We start from the raw sequence: 20,854 nt of genomic DNA, 5'->3' as shown, positions 1-20,854 counted from the left end.
TACTGATTGAATTCATTTCCCCACAATACTACCATCCCTGTATTGATGAAGCTGCTTACAAAAAAAGGTATCTGGAATTTATAAACAGAGCGAGAATGCAATACGAATAAATTATGATAAACCTTTATAAATTGCCGGATTATTGTGTCCATTTTGGAGAAATACATCATTGGAAGGAGTTGAAGATCTTGGAGAGCATGCAAATGAAATTAAATAGAACTGCACCAGGGATGAGGGATGTCAGGTAAGTGGAGATCCCAGAGAATCCAGACTTGTTCTCCTTAAAGCAGAGGAAGCTCAGGTGAAAGTTAATAAAGATATATCAAATTATAATAGGGTTTGATAGAGCAAGTGAGGAGAAACTGTTTCCACCAGCAGGAATGTGCTGCCAGAGGAAGTGGTGGAGGCTGGTACAATTACATTTAGAAGGCATCCAGATGGTTATATGAATAGGAAGGGTTTACAAGGATATGAGCCAACTGCTGGAGAATGGGATTAGATTAGTTTAGGATTCCTGGTCAGCGTGGACGAATTGGACCAAAGAGTCTTTTTCTGTGCTGTACATCTCTATGACTCTATGAATATTGACAACAATAGGACACATATTTTCCTCTGGCAAAGGAACTAGGGTAGATGAATTATATAACATTCATGAAAACGAACCTTCCACCTCAGTGAGCAAACCTACATCCAGAACCTCACCCTGAGCTACAAATCTTCTCAAAACTCACTATGAATTATATAAATAATAACTGTAAGGATAGTCAGTTGATTTAGTGGAAATGGCATTGAAACAGGAATATATTGGTTGAGTTTTTTATAATCTTCAGCATTTACACGTTTAAAAAAAACTTATCAATTTGTAATTTATTATTGTTGATTTATCATGTACATTGACTGTTACTAAGATCCAAAGGTTAAGCAGGTGTCCCCATGTAAATTCATTCCCAAGAGTTTTCTTGTTTCTTTTGTGGGATAGGGGTATTGCTGACAGTGCCTTTATTTGTTGTCCATTTCTAATTGCCCTTGAATACTTCAACCATTTTACAGGGAAATTAAGAGTGTTGCCAGGGCTGGAGGATTTGTGCTAAAGGGAGAGGCTGAATAGGCTGGGGCTATTTTCCCTGTAACATAGAAGGGTGAGGGGTGACCTTATAGAGGTTTATAAAATTATGAGGCACATGGACAGGGTGAATAGCCAAGATTTCTAGCCTGGGGTGGAGAAGTCCAAAACTAGAGGGCATAAGGTGAGAGGAGAAAGATTTACAAAGGACCCAAAGAGTAACTTTTTCATGCAGAGGTGGTGTGTGTATGGAACAAGCTGCCAGAAGAGATGGTGGAAGCTGGTACAATTCCAACATTTAAACGGCGTCTGGATAGGTATATGAATAGGAAGGATTTAGCGGGACATGGGCCAAGTGCTGGCAAATGGGACTAGATTAATTTAGGATATCTAGCTGGCATGGACAAGTTGAACTGAAGGGTCTGTTTCCATGCTGTACAATACCATGACTCTATTCTGCTGTGGATCTGGAGATACATGTAGCCAGACCAGATAAAGATGGTAGCATTCCTTCCCTAAAGGGCATTAATGATTCAGATTTTTAAAACAAAAATAACAGTCGGTCAAAGCGATTAGATCAACTCCAGATTTGATCGATTGAATTTAAATTCCACTAGTTGGTTTTGGACCTATTTCCCTGGAGTATTAGTTTAGCACCCTACATTATTAATCCAGTGACATCACTACTACACTGATTCACAAATAAAGATGTTTGATGTATCTCAGAGAATGTTTGCCTTACTTTGCCAATGTATTTGAATCTTTTGTTTTGAGATTAATTTACTTTGAGTGTATGGTGAAAGGTCTTTGCTTCATCTGTCATCTGTTCATTGCTTATCAATGCTGCAAATGTTGCCAAACTGCGTAATCATTTTCACAGGAAGGATTCAGAACCAATTCAAGCAAGTTTTCTTAATTTTACTTCAAGAATGAAACATAATAAATTGAATTCAGTGTCATTTTCTTTTTGAATTCTACTACAGCTCCACAACATTAAATTGAAACTTTTGATTTCTCCTCATTTGGTTCACCAAGATGGTGAATTTGTAAAACTTAGCACTTGGAAAAATAGGCAAATATCACAGCACCCTGGAGTTCTGGAAAATAGTACTACAATGTACTCCACAGTTTTCCATTTAACCTTTATTTTACACTGGAAGACATGCAGTGAGTTGCACACAGTGAATTTGAAGACATGCAGTGTGTTCCCAGCTCTGATGAAGAGACATCTAGACTCAAAATGTTAGCTTGCTCTCTCTCTCTCCATGGATGCTGTCTGACCTGTTGTGATCTCCAGCATTTGTTGTTTTCAGTATAGATTCCAGCATCTGCAGTAATTTGTTTCCATATGTAGTGAGTTGAGATCTGCTAATATAGTTCAGATGCCTTATTGCTGTCATTGCTTCTTGGAACTAACAGTGGATGTACAAGGCAGGCATCTTACTAGAAGTAACATGAGTCCTAAATGGTCTCCTCATGTTGAATCACAGAAGCAAATATGTTGATGGTTCCTCAGAACATGTCCTACAGGACAGTCTGCATTGCTGGAGAAGGTAATTATTCCAGTGTGATGAATTCAGAAAGCCAAAGAGAAATGCTGAGAAAGTAATTTCCTTAAGAAGCCTGGAAAGTTATCCATTATGCCCTTCAGCTATAGATTCTAGTCCATATCATGCCCTTCCAAGGTAGAAATGAAGAATGTGGATTCTGTTGACTTGGGAATTCTGTGGCCAACCAATCCAAGTAAAATGACATTAGTAGAAATGATTCCATTTGTGGATATGGGTCAGGCAATACAGATAAAAGGAGATTCTTTTTGATTTACTTTGAACAAAACTGAATAAAATGGAGTGGTAATGGTCATCATGGAAAGACCTTGCACTAGAAGTTTGCTGAAAACAAAAGGTGCAATTGTTTAGCACCTCTTGTGAATACCAGTTGTCTCAAAGTAGTTTTCAGCCAAGGAGGTGTAATACTGTATGTCTTTATTTGTTCATACCATGACATTTAAATGTTACCTACTAAGCCCTTCACTCTCTTTACCCAAATACTGCTCCAAACGCAAACCAAATTATTACTATTTTGTAAGGGACAGCATCTGCAAAATTATAGGATCCTCATGGGGCTCTGGAGAATCTGTCATGAGTTTTTCTGAGGTCTTGTAACTGACTTTACAGAGAGTTATGGACGAGGGACATGGGTTTCCAAGTTTGAATCCTTTTATTCCAATATGGAGAAAGTGAATGAAAGGATTAAAAATGAATAAATTTGAAGTTGTTATAGTGAGCCATCTTACAAGCTGTATACTCCTCACACATATTAAGAAACTTAGCGTGTCAAAGAACAAAGAAACAACAAAGAACATTACAGCACAGGAACAGGCCCTTCGGCCCTCCAAGCATGCACTGATCCAGATCCTCTATCTAAACCTGTCACCTATTTTCCAAGGATCTGTATCCCTCTGCTCCCTGCCCATTCATGTATCTGTCTTAAATTATGCTATCGTGCCTACCTCTACCACCTCCACTACCCATCTCCCTCTGCGTAAAGAATGCATATCTCCCTTAAACTTTTCCTCTCTCACCTTGAACTCGTGACCCCTAGTAATTGAATCCCCCACTCTGGGAAAAAGCTTCTTGCTATTCATCCTGTCTAAACCTCTTATGATTTTGTAGACTTCAATGAGGTCCCCCCTCAACCTCCGTCTTCCTAATGAAATCAATCCTAATCTACTCAACTTCTCTTCATAGCTAACATGCTCCATACCAGGCAACATCCTGGTGAACCTCCTCTGCTCCCTCTCCAAAGCATCCGCATCCTTTAGGTAATGTGGCAACCAGAACTGTACACAGTATTCGAAATGTGGCCGAACCAAAGTGTTATACAACTGTAACATGACTTACCAACTCTTGTACTCAATATGCCATCTGATGAAGGAAAGCATGCCATCTGCCTTTGTGACCACTCTATCGACTTGCGTTGCCACCTTCAGGGTACAATGAACCTGAACACCCAGATCTCTATATACATCAATTTTCCCGAATGCTTTTTCCATTTACCATATAGTTTGTTCTTGAATTGGATTTTCCAAAATGCATCACCTTCGCATTTGCCCAGATTGAACTCCATCTGCCATTTCTCGGCCCAACTCTCCAATCTATCTTATTCTGCTGCGTTCTCTGACAATTCCCTTCACTATCTGCTACTTCACTAATCTTAGTGTCATCTTCTGTACTTCTGTTGAATAAAGGAGCTATGAGGGAGGAGCTGGCCAAAGTTCAATGGTGCAATATCTTAGCAGGGATGACTGTGGAGGAACAATGGCGGATATGTCTGTGTATAATGCAGAAGTTGCAGGATCAGTTCATTCCTACAAGGAAGAAAGCTCCCAGGAGGAGGCATGGGCGGCTGTGGCTGACGAGGGAAGTTAAGAAACATATAAAGTTAAAAGAGAAAAAGTATAACATTCAAAGATAAGTGGGAAAACTGAGGACTGGGAAGCTTTTAAAGAGCAACAGAGGATTACTAAGAAGGAAATACGAGAGGAAAAATGAGGTATGAAGGTAAACTGGCCAATAATATAAAGGAGGATAGTAAAAGCTTTTTTAAGTATGTGCAAGGCAAAAAAATGGTTAGGACTAAAATTGGGCCCTTGAAGACAGAAACAGGGGAATATACTATGGTGAACAAAGAAATGGCAGAAGAATTAAATGGGTACTCCAGATCTGTGTTCACTGGGGAAGACACAAGACATCTCCCTGAGGTAACAGTGGCTGAAGGACCTGAACTTAAGGGAATTTATATGTGCCAGGATTTGGTGTTGGAGAGACTGTTAGGTCTGAAGGTTGATAAGTCTCTGGGGCCTGATGGTCTACATCCCAGGGTACTGAAGGAGGTGGCTCGGGAAATCGTGGATGCGTTGGTGATTATTTTCCAGAGTTTGATAGATTCGGGGTCGGTTCCTGAGGATTGAAGGGTGGCTAATGTTATACCACTTTTTAAGAAAGGTGGGAGAGAGAAAGCAGGAAATTATAGACCAGTTAGTCTGACCTCAGTGGTGGGAAAGATGCTGGAGTCTATTCTAAAGGATGAAATTACGGCACATCTGGAAAGTAGTAACAAGACAGGACAGAGTCAGCATGGATTTATGAAGGGGAAATCATGCTTGACTAATCTTCTTGAATTTTTTGAGGATGTAACTCTGAAGATGGACGAGGGAGATCCAGTAGATGTCGTGTACCTGGACTTTCAGAAAGCTTTTGATAAAGTCCCACATAGGACGTTATTGAGTAAAATTAGGGCACTTGGTATTGGGGGCAGAGTACTAGATTGGATTGAAAATTGGTTGGCTGATAGGAAACAAAGGGTAGTGATAAAGGGCTCCATTTCGGAATGGCAGGCAGTGACCAGTGGGGTACCACAGGGATCCGTGCTGGGACGCAGCTTTTTACAATATATGTTAATGATATAGAAGATGGTATCAGCAATAACATTAGCATATTTGCTGATGATACAAAGCTGGGTGGCAGGGCAAAATGTGATGAGGATGTTAGGAGATTACAGGGTGACCTGGACATATTAGGTGAGTGGGCAGATGCATGGCAGATGCAGTTTAATGTGGATAAATGTATGGTTATCCACTTTGATGGCAAGAACAGGAAGGCAGATTACTACCTCAATGGAATCAATTTAGGTAAAGGGGCAGTACAGAGAGATCTGGGTGTTCTTGTACACCAGTCAATGAAGGCAAGCATGCAGGTACAGCAGGTAGTGAAGAAGGCTAATAGCATGCTGGCCTTCATAACAAGAGGAATTGAGTATAGAAGCAAAGAGGTTCTTCTGCTGCTGTACAGGGCAGAATACTGTGTGCAGTTCTGGTCTCCAAATTTGAGGAAAGACATTCTGGCTATTGAGGGAGTGCAGCGTAGGTTCACGAGGTCAATTCTTGGAATGGCAGGATTATCTTATACTGAAAGACTGAAGCGACTGGGCTTGCATACCCTTGAGTTTAGAAGACTGAGAGGAGATCTGATTGAGACATATAAGATTATGAAAGGATTGGACATTCTGGCAGCAGGAAACATGTTTCCGCTGATGGGTGAGTGCTGAACCAGAGGACACCGCTTAAAAATACGGGGTAGACCATTTAGATGAGGAGAAACTTCTTCACCCAGAGAGTGGTGGCTGTGTGGAATGCTCTGCCCCAGAGGGCAGTGGAGGCCCAGTCTCTGGATTCATTTAAGAAAGAGTTGGATAGAGCTCTCAAAGATAGTGGAATCAAGGGTTATGGAGATAAGGCAGGAAGAGGATTCTGATTAGGAATGATCAGCCATGATTATATTGAATGGTGGTGCAGGCTCGAATGGCTGAATGGCCTACTCCTGCACCTATTGTCTATTGTCTATTATCTGTAAACATGCTAATTGACCACCTTTACCTTCCTCCAGATCATTTATGCATATCACAAACAACGATGATCTCAGCACGGATTTCTGTGAAACACCACTGGTCACAGTTCTCCATTTTGAGAAACTCCCTTCCACTACTACTCTCTGTCTCCTGTTGCTCAGCCAGTTCTCTATCCATATAGCGAGTACACCCTGGATCCCATGCGACTTCCACTTTCTCCATCAGCCTACCATGGGGAACCTTATCAAATGCTTTACTAAAATTCATGTATATGACATCTACAGCCCTTCCCTCATCAATCAACTTTGTCACTTCCTCAAAGAATTCTATTAAGCTGGTAAGACATGACCTTCCCTGCACAAAACAATATTGCCTATCACTGAAAAGCCTATTTTCTTCCAAATGGGAATAGATCCTATCCCTCAGTATCTTCTCCAGCAGCTTCCCAACCACTGATGTCAGGCTCACCAATCTATAATTACCTGGATTATTCCTGCTACCCTTCTTAAACAATGGGGCAACATTCACAATTCTCCAGTCCTCCAGGACCTTACCCATGTTCAAGAGTGCTGCAAAAATATCTGATAAGGTGCCAGCTATTTCATCTCTCAATTCCCTCATTAACCTGGGATAGATCCCATCTGGACCTGGGGACTTGTCCCCCCTAATGTCTTTTAGAAGACCCAACACTTGCTTCCTCCTTATGCCAACTTGACGTAGAGTAATCAAACATCTATCCGGAACCTCAACATCTGTCATGTCCCTCTCCTTGGTGAACACTGATGCAAAGTGTTCAATAAGAATCTCACCCAGTTTTCTGACTACACACATAACTGTCCTCCTCTGTCCCTTTCTCTAGTTATCCTCTTGTTCCTTATATATGAATAAAAGGCTTTGGGATTTTCCTTAACCCTATTTGCTTTTTTTGTACTTCAGTCACTCTTTGTTCCTCTTTCAGACAAATGAGGACATAGACCAACTGCTAGCTATAGACTTGTAGCCCACTTCCATCAGGAGAATAATGCTGTCTTCACCAGTCAAGGTCACCATTTCCTTGAATATCTTTACCACCGCATCTTTCTAAGCAGCATCTGAAGACCTCATTTGCATTAGGCTGCAGCTCACTTCTGTATCAGGAATTGGGAAGCTAGCTTGCTGTGCAGACTGGAAGGATTCACACAGGTGCAAATGACCAATTGGTGGGAAACCTGTTCTACTGAAACGTTTCATATGACAACCCTCATCAATAGGAAAAACACGTATCTTGTAGCAATCACCATATTCTGCCTGTGAATGGACATTACCCAGAAAATGGAAGTAATTTTTTTGATGTGACAGCCTATTACACCAGTTTTGATGCCTCAAAGTTATATATCAGAATGACTGATTTACTGATCAGGCCTATCGCTAACAATCATTGAACAAGTCCTCTGCAGCTAAAGAAAAACCAAATAAATAATAAGGCCCATGGATCTGCAACAAGTCTAATAGTACAGCCAAAAGAAATCCCAATGTTTTACCTTAGGTGTCTGGGCAAATCTGACGGAGACTAGTATCACCAAACTGCTACTGTGGAGATGGAGAAAGGACAGTTCCAAAGTGGTGGGAGAGAGTACTGCCATCCTGACAACAATAGGATATGCAAGAGGGCAGCCAATAGCCAGAGGACAGAAGCTGTAACTAATAGCGCAGGGCTTTAATAAATAACAAGCACAATATCAAATAAAGTCAGATTCATACCATTCAGCTCAGCATACCAATTAATCCCCCCAATACCATCACTCCCCCAAAAAACTTCATTAAGTCCTTTCTTGGCAAAGACTCCTTCCTACTCATTTCAGGAGAGGAAATTTGCAATCTTGCTGTTATCATTCAACTTCCAGACACTGTCAGCAATCACAGAAATGAATGAAAAACTTGATGTGGTCAACGCTTTCTTTGAGGAACAACATTCACCTAAATATTCTAAATCTTACACTTCATCCATAATTACTGTTTAACCCTGTGCCTACTCTTTGTGCCAACTCACTTACTTCTCTTGTCATCATTGAGGTACACTGTGAATAAGGTGAATTTGAACTGTGGATGGCTGGGAAAGTTTCCCAGAAGCCACAAAAGTTAAAGGCAACAAACACAGAAAGTGCTGAAGAACCTTAGCGAATCTGGCAGCATTCCCAGAGAGAGGACAAAGCTTAAAGTCCAATGACTTCTTCAGAATTCTGAAGCAAATCTTCTCTCAGTGAAGCAGCTGGCAAGAGAGATGATTTTTTGACAGACTTCCTCTTTAACATTCTGAAAAGGAATGGTGCTGTTGATCAAACCAACTCAAGACACATGTAGAAACTAAATTCCTTGCCCTTTTTGTCTACAGAACATTATGTGAAGCATCACAGTAATCTGAACACGCCAGACTTAAAACAGTATTTGTTTTCACCACATTTGCTTAGAAAAACTTGTTCCAGGCTTAAATGCACATTTACAATATCCCTTAAGTGTAACAATATTGGAAGGAATGTCAAAATTGGTATAAACGTATAAGAATTTACCTGTGCCTGGTATCTGTTAAAATATATCAATTAGAAGGGAAATGAATCTTCTTGAACAAAAGTGAATGAATTGTTCGAAAGGAAGTGTTGGCAGAAAATCTGAATGGTCCCTTTATGTTGTGTCCCTGCAATCTCGACTGCTTAAGTGAAAATACAGACTGACTTCATGAGATATCATCATTGCTTATGTTCATAATCTATTTTTAAAGAACATTGGCAATTTTACCATTCAATAATCCTGGACAATCTCTCCTCTTCCTCTATATTTGGGGAAACTGCTGTGCGGAGCAGACAAGCAGTAGCTCCAGGATTCAGGGCTCACAAATTTCATTTCTTCCAAAATCTTCTTAACTGTTCTGCACTTGTTTCTGATAGGCACCAGCTCAAAACCTTTCTTAGTGAGGCTGAGGCTGAGGCCGTGGGCGGCACGGTGGCACAGTGGTTAGCACTGCTGCCTCACAGCGCCAGAGACCCGGGTTCAATTCCCGACTCAGGCGACTGACTGTGTGGAGTTTGCACATTCTCCCCGTGTCTGCGTGGGTTTCCTCCGGGTGCTCCGGTTTCCTCCCACAGTCCAAAGATGTGCAGGTCAGGTAAATTGGCCATGCCAAATTGCCCGTAGTGTTAGGTTAAAGGGGTAAATGTAGGGGTATGGGTGGGTTGCGCTTCGGCGGGTCGGTGTGGACTTGTTGGGCCGAAGGGCCTGTTTCCACACTGTAAGTAATCTAATCTGTAAGTAATCTAATCAAATGTGAGGAATAGAGTTTAAGTGGTGAACAGGAGCTTGCAGTGAGGAGATAATCTTTGTTAAGAAAAGGAGGCATCACTCCTTAGTTGCAAAACCTTAGTCTACCAAATCTTTTATGACCAGCATACCAGGAGGATGGGAAGTTGTCCCAGAAGATGGTGCAGTTGATGAATTAGTTGCAGGATTCCATTCCAGATGCATGGCAACTTAATGGAAATGTGAACAACCAAAGTTCCTGTGAAAGGGAATCTCTCAACAGAGGCAATGGTAGCTTTTAATAATGAAAACTGAAGCTGCTGTAATAAATGCCATGGAGTTACAAAAATGCACAAGGTTATCAACATGGGTTCTAATGCTTGAATAGCATTTCATCAACCAGAGAAGAGTTTATTATTAGTGGCTTGGTGTTTGTCTTGGTCACAATAATGTTATCTCTTGGTATAAAACAAAATGTGACCTTCCTGCTAACAACTCTCAGATGCCTCATTAATGGGATAATGTGGCTCAAGAAAGGCTTATCTTGCTGCAGCAGAGGAGGTACAGCCTGGAATAGGTCCCTCCTATTTTCAATAAAATGTCACCTTAGACACCCAAGGCTTCTGCTGCATGGACCTCAAAAGTCTGTCAATCTGGGAGCACCATGTGATGGAGGATGGTGGGTTTAAAGGGAACCAGCAACTGTAGGCACCAAGAGACATTCCATATGAAAAACCAGAAGAAGAGATCCATTAATCCATTTAAAACATTCAAAATGATCCAGTCCACAGACAACTTGGAGAAAAGAGGGCAGGTGGGGAGATGACTTTAAGACAAGTAGCAGAGTGTTTTCCAAACAGAAGTCGTGGAGAAAATATGGTTTAATAACGAAGTAAGCCATTTGCCCTTTGAGTCTGCTCTGCCATTCAAGAATGTTAATCTGTGAGCTTCAAATTCTATGTCCCCAACTAGGTCCAATAATCTTTGATTCCACTGCCTTTCAAAATTCTATCTATCTCTGTCACAAAAATATTTAATGACCCTGCCTCCATCATCTTCTGAGTCAGAGGGTTTCAAAGTTGCACAGTCATCTGAGAGAACAAATTTCTCTTCATCTCTGTACTAAAGATATGGCTCCTAATTTTAGAACACTGCCTATTAGTTCCAGACTGATCCACTGAGGAAACATAATTTCTACATTCACATTGCAAGGCTGTACAGGATCATATAAATATTAATCAAGTCACCCTTACACTTCTAAAGAGGAGAAAGTGAGGTCTGCAGATGCTGGAGATCAGAGCTGAAAATGTGTTGCTGGAACAGCGCAGCAGGTCAGGCAGCATCGAGAGAACAGGAGAATCGACGTTTCGGGCTTAAGCCCTTCTTATGCCAGAAACGTTGATTCTCCTGTTCCCTGGATGCTGCCTGACCTGCTGCGTTGTTCCAGCAACACATTTTCAGCTTACACTTCTAAACTTCAGTGGAAACAGGGACAGTCTGTTCAAACTTTCCTCATAAGACAATTCACTCTTTCTCTGATGCATCTACTTCTTTCCTAAATAAGGAATCCAAAGCTGCACACAGTATTCAAAATGTCTCAATTATACCCTGCATTATTGAAGTATCCTTACTGATATGCTCAATTACTCTCATAATCAGTGATAACATTCAATTAGCTTTCTGAGTTACTTGCAGCACCTGCATACCAACTTATTGTGACTAACGCACGAGAACACCTCGATCTCTTTGCACCTTGGAATTCTGCAGTCATCTTCCATTTAAGCAATATGCTTTTCCATTTTCTGTCAAAGTGAACAACTTTACATTTTCCCAGATTAACTCCATTTGCCAGATTTTTTGCCAATTCACTCAACCTATCTATGTTGGTCTGCAAACTCCTTACATCCTCCTCTTCTTCACAACACAAATGTCAGCATATGCCTGAAATGATGCAATTGTGGAAAGCAAACATGATGCATCTCTGACTTTTTTAGTGGCCAGTTAGCATTTTTAGCTAAAAAATGTCACATTCATTTTTGGCATTTGTTTCATAAAAGCAAAAGGCAGTATTTGCACTCTGCTGTCAAGGCTTTGGCTGCCTCCTGGACCCTACTGTCCTTAGTCACCTTCCTCTTTGTTCCAGGGATTGTTAAATCAGTCAACGTTGCTCATAGCAAGGTTACATACACCTGATCACAGTGATGAGAGCTTCCAGTAAGATCTATCCAAAGATTAGGAGCGTGCCTTTAGAATTTTCTCAATAGCTCCCACACATCTCCACCTCCCCTCCCCCAACACCCCACGTACCTCCTTAACTGATGAGCTGAATGTTGAATACCATATGGAAGAAGCACTGAAATTAGCATGTTCATAGTTGAATCTCGGATGTGAGACTTCGCTATCTTCGTCACTACTGACCAAGTGTAAAAGGCAAAGATGAAATATTTGTAACCATCTTCAGCCAGAAGTGCAGAATGCATAATCTAGCTTGTGCTCCTCCTGAAGATTTAGGAATCTGTGATATCAGATTTCAGCTAATCCCATGTAACTTCAAAAAAAGCAATTGAGTTTACTGAATACAGCAAAGTTTATGGGCTCTGACAATGTCTTGGCTGTTGTATTAAGGGCTTGTGCTCGAGGACTAGATGTACATTTAGCCAAGCCATACCAGCACAGTCACAACACTAGTGCTTTCTCAACAATGTGGAGAAGTGTCCAGGAATCTACTGCTTTCAAGAGTAGGGCAATTAGTGCCTCATCAGTCCAATCACAATCATCAGCTAAGTGATGGAAGATGTCATCAATTGTGCAACCTTCACACAGCAATAACCAATACATTGATGCTTACTTTGGGTTCTGCTTACAGCTTTGGTCCAAACATAGACGAGAAAGCTGACTGGAGGGGATGAGGTGAGAATAACAGCCCTTGACATCATGACAGTATTTGACTGAGTATGGCACCAAGAAACACTGGAATATTGAACTGAATGGGAATCAGGTGGTGAGCTCTCCACTGCTGGAGGCATAGGAAGATGACTTTGTTTATTGGAGGGCAATCATCTCAGTGCCAGGACATCACTGCAGGAGCTCCTCAGGATAGTGTCTGAGGCTCAACTATCTTTAGCTGCTGTAAATTGACTTACCTTTCATCATGAGGTCAGAAGTGGGAATGTTGGCACAATGTTCAGATATATTCCCCTCAGATACTGAAGCAGTCTGTTCCCTCATGCAAGATAACCAGGACAATTACTAGGCTTGGTTTGATAAGTGGCAAACAACACTCATGATGTGCATATCAGGTAATGACCATAGACAACAAGAGACAATATAACTATCTCCACTCCACAACCAATTACAGTACCACCACTTAACCCACTATCTTCAGCAACCTGGGGACCAAACTATTGACTGGACCACCATATCAATACTGTGACTACAAGAAGTTGAGAATTCTGTGCTGCACAACTCACCTTCTGACTCCTGACCATCATCTGTAAGACACAAGCATGGAATACTCTTCAATTGTCCTGATGAATATAACTCCAACAACATGCAAGAAGCTTAACATCATCCAGGAAAAGGGAGTGAGGTGTACTATCTACAATAAACACTGCAGAAACTTACCAACTCTCCTTCTGCAGCACCTTCGAGAGTCACAATCTCTGTCACCTAGGAAGACAAGGGCATATTCTCAAAAGCAATTATGGATTAATAGTAAATGTTGGCCTTGCTAGTGATACTCATACCCCATTAGGGAATTTTAAAAAAACCCAGAAAGATTCTCAGAACAAAATGACCACTGCCAATACTCTGTTTGGCACCTAATGCGTAGCAACTACCATAGATATGGCCCAAGAATATTAATGGGAGAAAATCCAACATTGCAGTTTTCTTTAAATTTTGCTTTATATAGAATGGGGAGGAACATGGCAGGATTGTGGGCCACTAATTTTTTTTGTGGGGGAGAGAAATGGCATTAAATTAAAACAGAGCACCAGGTTTTGGTCTAATGGGGACCTGAAACTTGGGCATCCCTTCCTATAGATTCCACTGTTGCCAAGATCCAGCAGTAAACATGAGGAAAATGTTGGCCAAAGCTTACTCTGTTACTACTCTGATTAAAAGGACAGGTTGTGTTGTCCATCTGAGCTTCGTAAGGACTACACTGAGGATTCGCTTAACTAAACAAAGTTTTCAAAGTTATTTCTTAACTTTGCTATTACTGGTAATATCAAGAGCAAGCTAATGGACTGGTTACATAAAGCTTTTAAGCTGCTTCTTAGGTACTTTTCCCAATGCTTCGGAAGATTGTTCTCCACAATTTTGTTCTCGGCTGCACAGTAATTGTTCGAATTTTATTTCGGACAAATGGATATTTACAATTTTCAAGAGGTCTGTGCCATTTTGTAATCAAGTTCCTATAAGGTGATTGGGTGAAAAGGATAGAAGACAACAGCTTCTTCAAAATGTGTCCATTTCTTGACCTGCCGGACCTGAAATAGAGCTTTTCCTGCGGTCTCGAGAGACCCTGAAGAAGGATGGAATAACCCCTTTTAAATGTCATTTAACTTCGACTAAAAAAATAACAAATTCTCATTGAACTATACATTTTTTACTGTAACTTTATATCACTAACTAAAAATGACAATAATTATCACTGTGCAGAACAATGGTTAATCAGTTAGCACTTTGTTTACGACTTCCTGTTGAACTCTGACAAACTTTGAAGAAGCATTTAACAAACTTAAAAATCTGAGTATGTTCACAATTAGAAATGACGTTAGATGAAATATACTTGTATTAATGTTTCTAGAAAACTATGGGAGGATAAAAGCTGTCTCCCAGTTCTGAGACAGCAGGTTGACCATTTGTCAGTTGTGAGTGTGGTGCTGGAAATGCACAGCCGGTCTGGCAGCAACAGAGGAGCAGGAAAATTGACGTTTCGGGCAAAAACCCTTCATCAGGAATGAGGAGTTTTTGCCCAAAATGAGACCATCATTTGTCGGCTGTAGTTCACGGGCAGCACCTGAGCCTCCGAGTCACAGTTGGAAGTTAAAACCCCATAAAATTTAGGCTGACGTTTTAGTGCAACAGAGGGAATGCTGCACTGTTCCACTTGTCATCTTTCAGATATATTAAACAGAAACCTCACTTCTCCTCCTACTTGCATATAATTTCAAATAAACTCTCCCCAGTGTCTTGGACAATGAACCAGCACCATTAAAATTAGTGGAACTTATCATTGTAAAATTCCTGCCATGTTTCTCTACATATTAGCAGTCACTCTACTTCAAAAGCATTCCATCAGTTTTAAATGGGTGCTTTGGAACTTCTGAAGTTATGGAGGAGGCTTTATAAAGGCAACTTCTTTCCTTATTTCTGCTTTTTCATCATAGATCACAGAAACCATAATCAGCACAAATAATTCTCTCCCTTAACTGTGACCTGTAGTTATAAGCTTAAAGGTAAAAGATAGTAATAAAAAAAGCACAAAAAACCTAAAGAAACTGGCCCATTTGGTGTCACACTTGTGATGTTAACATAATGTTAGTCAGTTGAATAGAACTCCCTCCTCTCATAAAATCAACAGTTGTCTATAAATTTGGAAGCTGTTACAGAAGGACCATGACAGATCATACTTACTTGGGTCGATCATTTCCCCTGCAACCACTCTGAAAACATCTTCTCCAATCTGGGGGAATCAACATGAAATCACACAAACAGCAAAGCTAAAATGTCCATGAAATAACCATTTAAAAAAAAATCATTTCAAATGTTTTGTTTATTTTTATGGTACAAAGTAAAAGTGACAGATCTGAAGCTGTTCAGAAATACACAAAGTGCAGCTTAACTGACCATACAGATATTGCTGTAGATAAAGTACAGTATTTTCAGTCTATAAAAGGTAAGCAACCTGTGCAGGTAAGTCAGCTTTGGTTTAAGTGTCTGAGCAGTAAGGATCTTGACCTGGTGAATTTGGTCTCTGGCTCCAGTTTTTAACCTCCATTCCATTGAATTTCCAACAGGATAATCTTCTTACTGTCAGTGTAACAGTGGTGCATTTCACACCCAAACTCTCTGCAGCAATTTATTTGAGTGACCCTGGCAACAATAGTATAGCTTTTTGCAAAATGTTATTTTGCAAATGAATTAATGGACACTGTGCTACACATAGAGCTTTCTTAATTTATAAACAAGCAAACACATGACGTTCACATTCAGCTGAGAACAATGCAAACTTCAACCCAAATAGATTTTACTCAATTGATTAAAGTCTAACAAGAAATTTAGTGGTTTTGAATGTTGTAATTTAGGGTTCTAGAAGTAGAGTGTTGAGGTAAAGCATTTATAAAGAGATTTAAAAAGTAACAGTTTAATATTGTGAGATTGTCTGTAATATCGAGCCACATCTATACAATGTGCATATACCTATACCCATATACTCTGAGCTTTGGTCCAGCATTGATAAGATGAGCAAAGGCATTTTTATTCTATATTTGGTTACAGCTTGAGTTACATTAAGCCTCTACTTATCTTCCTCAGTTTCATTCAGTATGCCTCATTTCCATTAATGTGGTAGAAATGAGTCAAATGAGTTAAACCTTTTCAAACATTAGATTCTTCAGAATCTCTTACCTTGTATCTATACTTAAAAAAGATGCTGAAGGGGACAGACATATACAAATGAGTACTAAAAAAGGGGTAAAGAAATATGGATTTAATATAAGATGAAAATGAATGTAAACAGCAGCTATCTGAACTGCAAAGTCTCTCTTGAGGGCCAGCGGTGGTCTTGTAACATTGGTTTACTTCTTTTTACAATGGTTGTACATTTTGTCTATGATTGGACTGCTACATCATGGAAAAAAATCTACCTATAATCCAAATGGCAAATATAATCAAGAGATTGGTAAGCAATCCTGTCTAGCAATTATCTTATCAGTCCCATTCTCATCATGAGATTGTTGTATTATACAGTTCCATAAAACCACCCTAAAAGGCAGTAACTTATTAGGCAAGATGTCATTTTGGAACATGTTATGACCATTAAGCCTTGAGTAGCAAATGGTTGATAAGACCTTCAAGTGGCAGTGGGCTTAATACCCAGAAAACATTATCACTTTGTTTTCCTCAGTTTCTGCATTTATGATTTTCTCTCCTCTGTCATGCTGGGTGATGTCCTCTTTGAAAAGACATGTCCTTTTTTGACACATATATGGTTTCAGACACCCCTATACTTATTTGAAATGTTCAGTGTCCTCCATAACAATGTCATCCTATTATTCATTACTTGACCTGTAATTTTTAATTGTTGTCCAATCCTATTCAGCATTTGGATAAACAATAATTCACCAGATATCTGTATGTTACAGTGTTACAAGTATCAATCATAGCCTTAGCCATCTTGTACTTACTGTCTGGAACTCTGTCCCTGAGTTCTTACACATTGAAAGACATTCTCAAAACCAATTATGTTGATCAAGCATTCACTCATCTGTTTACTTGTTCTCTGTACTCTCTGTAAGTAATTTCTACTTAACTCTTTTGCACATTGCATTGCTTTGAATCATAACCAAAATTAATTCCCTTCAATGCATATAGTTATTAAGCTTGTTCAATAAATAAGCATATGTTTGTGCCAATCCAACTGGTTAAAATTCTACTGATGTGGAATAATCATTATGGTTCTTGTACAATATCTTATTTGATCTTGAATTAAGAGAGGATGGACAGGATGCAAACTGTAGTAAGAGTTACCTACTCATTAAGGAATTTTACTATTCAAAATCAAGCATTATGTGGGTTACAATTTCCACAAAAACATTCTTATTGTTTATCCATTTTGGATGTACACTGATGACTAATTTATATTAGAATCAAGATGAAATACATTTAGAAAAAAATCTAGTTGGTGCCAGGAAATTTGATTAAAAATCAATATTTTCATAATATTGGCAAACTGGTTATTTACCCTGCTTGATGTTTTCAATATTCACATCTCTATCTTCATAACATTATTCTTAACCAACCCATTTGGACTTGTTATGATACATATTCAGGATAGGTGGGACTCAAATCTGATGTAGGAACACTGCCACTAAGCCTCAAGTTCTTACTTCAGTCTCTATGCATAAACTGAAACTCTCAAGGTTTGGCCTAAATATAATTAGCAAAATTCAGAAAAAACAAAACAGCTGAATACTGCAATTCTCACAAACTTTGAACTACAATGCAAAATAATCATGTGTCATTTCTGTTTTTGGCATTTAAAGCTGGTAATAGTTGTGGAAAGAAGATTCAGAAAAGTATGCTACAGATGTGTCATTAAATCATCTGATAAACACAAGGCCTCATGCTACTGGAAAATAAAGACTTGGAATTCATTCTCAATTGTGTGTGTGCGCAATGCTCTCTTCTATAAACTAACATTGGTCATGAATTATGAGCATTGTGAGAACCAGTGTTCCTGGGATGTTGTTAAAACCCCTCATAGTTTAAGTACTTTGTATGCCTTTTAAACATTTGCTACATTAACCAAGTAACATGATTCTTAGATGATGTCTTTTTAGCATGGTTAAATGAAACAGAAGAGACATTAGATCTATAATTAAAGAATATGTCTATATGTGCACCTGTATATTTATGTACATGTCTGTTTGTGTGTGTGTCTGTGTATGCACATGGGTGATTCGATGAGTTTCCATTCTTATATGGAAAACTTTTAAGTGTTAAGTAATTTAAAGTTCAGGATAAATGTGAGCTGTAAATAATCTGGTGACCAGGCACTGTAACTCTGTGCTTCAGTTTAGACACTGCTGTAATACATCTTCTGAATAAATAAGTCTGATGACAGCCCTTATTATGGTCATGTCCCAGTCCTAATTTCTCACTTAACCTTTGTCATGTTTCACTTAAATAGTATGATATTGAAATTCTTTGGCTAACAGGCTTTGGAAAAAGATTGCTTTGCACACAAAATTTACACCGATGTTGCAATTACACAAACAACTGAGGTTGTGGTACAAGACTGCTAAATAGAATTGCTTCACACTGGTGGCCATTTTTGTAAAGAAGGGACAACCAACATTACATGACTGGCAATGTGCACAATTCCCTTTTGTTTTGCACTACTAAAATACAGTGCAATTTAAAATCCATCACACAGAAACACTGGCAACTGCCAAATTACATAGAAATTGTTGGCATACGAACATTTCTGGTTTTACAATAGCACAGAAGAAAGACAAAGTGACAACCTTATAATAATGGCTTCTACAGTTGTGTTAACCCAACACGACAAATGGACACAATCTGTGAACGAGAAAAAAGTAATTCATCCATTTTCTTTTGTAATTACAAATGTAAAAATTTTAACACAATATACACTCAAAAACAGTAGGCTATTAACTTGATTCTGGTGCTTTGCTTCTGACTTTGGTTAACAGATTAATATTAATGCAGCACTTTGTACCTGACAATGACAGGCACTAATTCGGATGTTGTTTTTGTGTGAAATACAGAGCTCTCTGTAACTCATAGAAGGTTTTCTCAGTCAAATATTTTACAGTTCATGAAATGTCTATTTGGTTCAGTTTCAGTCAGCTAAATGACTGGGGGTTCTTTAATTTCATTAAAACTAATTCTACTGCACAATAATGTGTCGCGCTGTTTTCTTCAATAGTAAACTCAATGGACAGTCTGGAAATGTGTCAACACAGCAGTTTGCAGTCTTTTACTTGCAGGAGATGTACAAGGACTTTCCCAAAGATGTCTGCATCATGAATTACTGGTGGACAGTTTTTAGTTTTAGGAGGTTTCTTCAAAAGAGTCTGTGAGTGGTTCCATGGCCAGGCCTGTCGACGACTCGGATTGTTTTAAGCGTTTAATTGTGTTTTTCAACGCTTGTCTCTTGTTGCAGAACCAAACTCTAACTACCTCCCGATCATAATTCAGTTTCTCAGCAATTTCTGTCATTTCCTGCCCTGATGGGTGTGTATTCTTTTCAAAGTGGGCATTTAAGATCTCCAGGGCCTGGGGAGTGAAAGATGTCCGCCGCTTGCGCTTTTTGGAGGGTTCACTGCCGATAAATTCAGTTAGATTCTGCATTCCTGCTCGGTGGCGGGCCTCAGCCTCAGCCATCCACCGTTCAAGAACGGGCTTAATCTTCTGGGCACTTTTAGGGGTGATGTCCAGCTTTTCGAACCTGGCAGGATACAAAAGGCCAGGGTTCAGTTTGGCTGTCAGACTGCTAGCTATAGAGCTCTCTTGGGTATCCTGTGGTAGGAAAAAGTGGCTTCTCAGGATGGTGTGTCTGAGGAAAGTTGAGAAAGAACAGTCTTACTCTGATGCTCTGCCAGGGTGGGATCCTACTGATTAATTAATGGGCAGAGATATTTAGAACTGGCCCTGCAATGTTACATGAAGACCATTGGCCAGTACGAGTTAATCTTAAAATATGATTTTAGCAATTCACAAACAACTTACATCAGCTTTATGCATGTTTAACAGATATCAATATTCTTCTCCAAAATATAACAAATATAAGTATTTACATATTTTCTTGAGTTAACAATGTTTCTACATCATTTGCACAGTCAGTCACACAACAAATGGCATTAAATCTTATTTCAACGTGGAGGGAAGAAAAAGCATGCAGACAAGAACAAAGAACAAAACATTTTCCTTCAAATTACTCATTACAATAGGAGCAAAGGCTCGATTGAGCCTTCAGACTCTGGCATTCCACTCACAGTAATCAGAATAGGAATAGGAAAAGGGAACTTTGCTCAGGGGAGCCTGGTTTCCAACTCAGTGCATGGTCAATCATTCGAGATGCAACGGAGCCACACATTTTTGACTAATTTTGTCTCATCAGCACTGTAACAGGATGTATTTCATGATAGGTTCTGCAAAGGTCCTTAAACTAACTTAATCACGGTCTATAAGGCATTTGAGTTTTTCTCTATAAGGATACTATACTGTAATATTAAATTATGGATTCAGCCAAAATGATAATTTATCAAACTTTAAAATAAATTAATTGTACTAATTCAGTTGTAAAAGTGGAAAAGAGGATATTTTCTGAAGGGCTTAACTGCTTTTATTTGGTCT

At 39.4% G+C, this 20,854-nt stretch overlaps 1 protein-coding gene across 2 annotated transcripts in view; it reads right to left on the bottom strand.

Moving 5' to 3' along the window:
• Window positions 1-15,529: 15,529 nt before the first annotated feature.
• Window positions 15,530-20,854, bottom strand: part of pou6f2 (POU class 6 homeobox 2) — a 567,547-nt gene continuing 562,222 nt past the window's right edge. For both annotated transcript variants that reach the window (XM_087986073.1, XM_043688934.2), the window contains exon 10: window positions 15,530-20,054. In XM_087986073.1, coding sequence (XP_087842199.1) covers window positions 19,550-20,054 — 505 coding nt within the window. In that variant the 3' untranslated portion in view covers window positions 15,530-19,549. The remainder of the gene's footprint in view (window positions 20,055-20,854) is intronic.

Source organism: Chiloscyllium plagiosum, unplaced genomic scaffold (genome assembly GCF_037043375.1).
Source record: "Chiloscyllium plagiosum isolate Xiang-an unplaced genomic scaffold, Cpla_swu_hap1 HiC_scaffold_4, whole genome shotgun sequence".
Classification (NCBI taxonomy): Eukaryota; Metazoa; Chordata; class Chondrichthyes; order Orectolobiformes; family Hemiscylliidae; genus Chiloscyllium; species Chiloscyllium plagiosum.
Note: the sequence above shows the minus strand (reverse complement) of the source record. Positions and strands in the feature narration are given on the sequence as shown.